Consider the following 1,595-nt stretch of genomic DNA (forward strand, 5'->3'; position numbering starts at 1 on the left):
AAGAATTAAAAGTACTTAAAACTCTTAGGAAAACATACCATGTACCACTGCTCTCTCCACAGTGGGTCTGAGTATGGGCTGTATGGGCCAACTGGACCAATTGCACGATGGTGGTTATGATGTGAGCTGCTCACTCCTGAACTACCACCACTGCTGAAAGGGCTAAAGAAAGAGGAAAAGGAGGGAAAGCTGGGAGAGCTGAAGTCTCGCTTCACTCTCACACGTTCATGCTGCTGTTGGACCCACTTCACCTGAAGACAAACAATAGATAAATTGTGATAAGAAATTACATTTATAATATCATGAAATCAACAAAACACAAATATTAAATCAATAATACATACCTCTTCTTCATTTTGTAGTTTAGTCTTGTGCTCATGGCTGTGTTCCACTGACCTTTTTCTAACGTGTGGATGTTCAAATAAATAGTAATTCTTCAAACTGCCAATCTGAAACAAAAGAGAAAAGTGCTTTGGTTACTTACTATCAAGTTGAAGTACGTCTCACACAACAAGATGTGGAGAGCAACCATTCAAAACCCATCCTCCCCGCAAATCTGCCTCAGAAGCGGGCAAAAAATGTGACGACGAGGATGGGATTCGAACCCACGCGTGCAGAGCACATTGGATTAGCAGTCCAACGCCTTAACCACTCGGCCACCTCGTCGCTTGGGGGTGGAGGGAGGCTACGTAATTACACACTGGGCACGCGGGGTGGGGCGGGGGAGCCTGCGCCTGCGCGCAGAGGAGCGGAGCGGGCGGCGGCGCACTTCCGAAGACGTCCGGCAGATGGCGTCCGGGGTCGCGATCGCTACGCCGCCGGCGCGGCGCGGCTCGGCACGGACGGGCGCCCAGCTGGTGTGGCGGGAACGGAGGAGCTGGCGCGCATCACCGCACCGGCGTGCGCCCCTGGTCTGGCTCCTCACTCACATGTCAAGTAGTAAGTTTAGGTGTAAACTGAACGCCGTGATGAGAGCCGACTGGTGGCGGGGGACCCGCAGGAACCCCTCGGCACCGCGGCATGTCGGCGTCGGCGTCCCGAAATAAAAATGGGCGCGGATTGGGTAGCATGGCATCGTGGCCGCCGCCGACAATCCGTTCTGCTCCATCGCGAGTGGAGTAGAAAAATGCGCGGGCTAACTTGCCCTGCCCGGCCACGCCACGCCCCGGGTGAAATGGACCGATCCGGAAATGCCCTGCCATGGTCCCCCGGCCGGCCACTGGCCCACCGGCCAGCGCCCTGCGCTACACAGCGGGACCAGCAGCACCTGGCCACAGCAATCGCCCCCATTTACCCACGAGGCACAATGGCAGTTTAACGTCCCGCTGGCCCCGCCGGCCGCGCCCCGCCCGTCCAGCTCTTGGGGCCCTTAAAGGCACACCGGCGCGGCGGGGAAAACGGTCATGCTGCACCGCGCCGCAACCCGAGCCCCCCACAGCGTGCGAGAGCCCTTTGGGGCGACGAGGGCGCAGCGGTCGCGGAGTGGCGGGGCGCCTTGCCGGCCGCAGACTTGTGTCGCTTGTGCTTGTGTCCCCTTGACCCTTTTGTAGGGCCACCGGCAGGGCAGGTCGCCACGCTGCCGCCGCACGTCCCGC

The 1,595-nt window shown here is 58.4% G+C and overlaps 1 protein-coding gene and 1 non-coding gene across 2 annotated transcripts in view; both read right to left on the bottom strand.

Moving 5' to 3' along the window:
• The window catches only part of LOC113202058 (furin-like protease 2), a 39,647-nt gene that overhangs the window by 29,203 nt on the left and 8,849 nt on the right, over nt 1-1,595 (bottom strand). Inside the window, exons 3-4 of the mRNA XM_026416119.2 lie at nt 345-449; nt 39-251 (exon numbers count right to left, since the gene is read on the bottom strand). Of these exons, the coding sequence (XP_026271904.1) occupies nt 39-251; nt 345-449 (318 nt within the window). The remainder of the gene's footprint in view (nt 1-38; nt 252-344; nt 450-1,595) is intronic.
• On the bottom strand, nt 585-666 carry Trnas-gcu (transfer RNA serine (anticodon GCU)). Its single transcript has one exon. It is a non-coding gene; the product is annotated as a tRNA-Ser (tRNA).

This window comes from Frankliniella occidentalis, unplaced genomic scaffold, assembly GCF_000697945.3.
Source record: "Frankliniella occidentalis isolate FOCC.00 unplaced genomic scaffold, Focc_3.1 Scaffold209, whole genome shotgun sequence".
Taxonomy (NCBI): domain Eukaryota; kingdom Metazoa; phylum Arthropoda; class Insecta; order Thysanoptera; family Thripidae; genus Frankliniella; species Frankliniella occidentalis.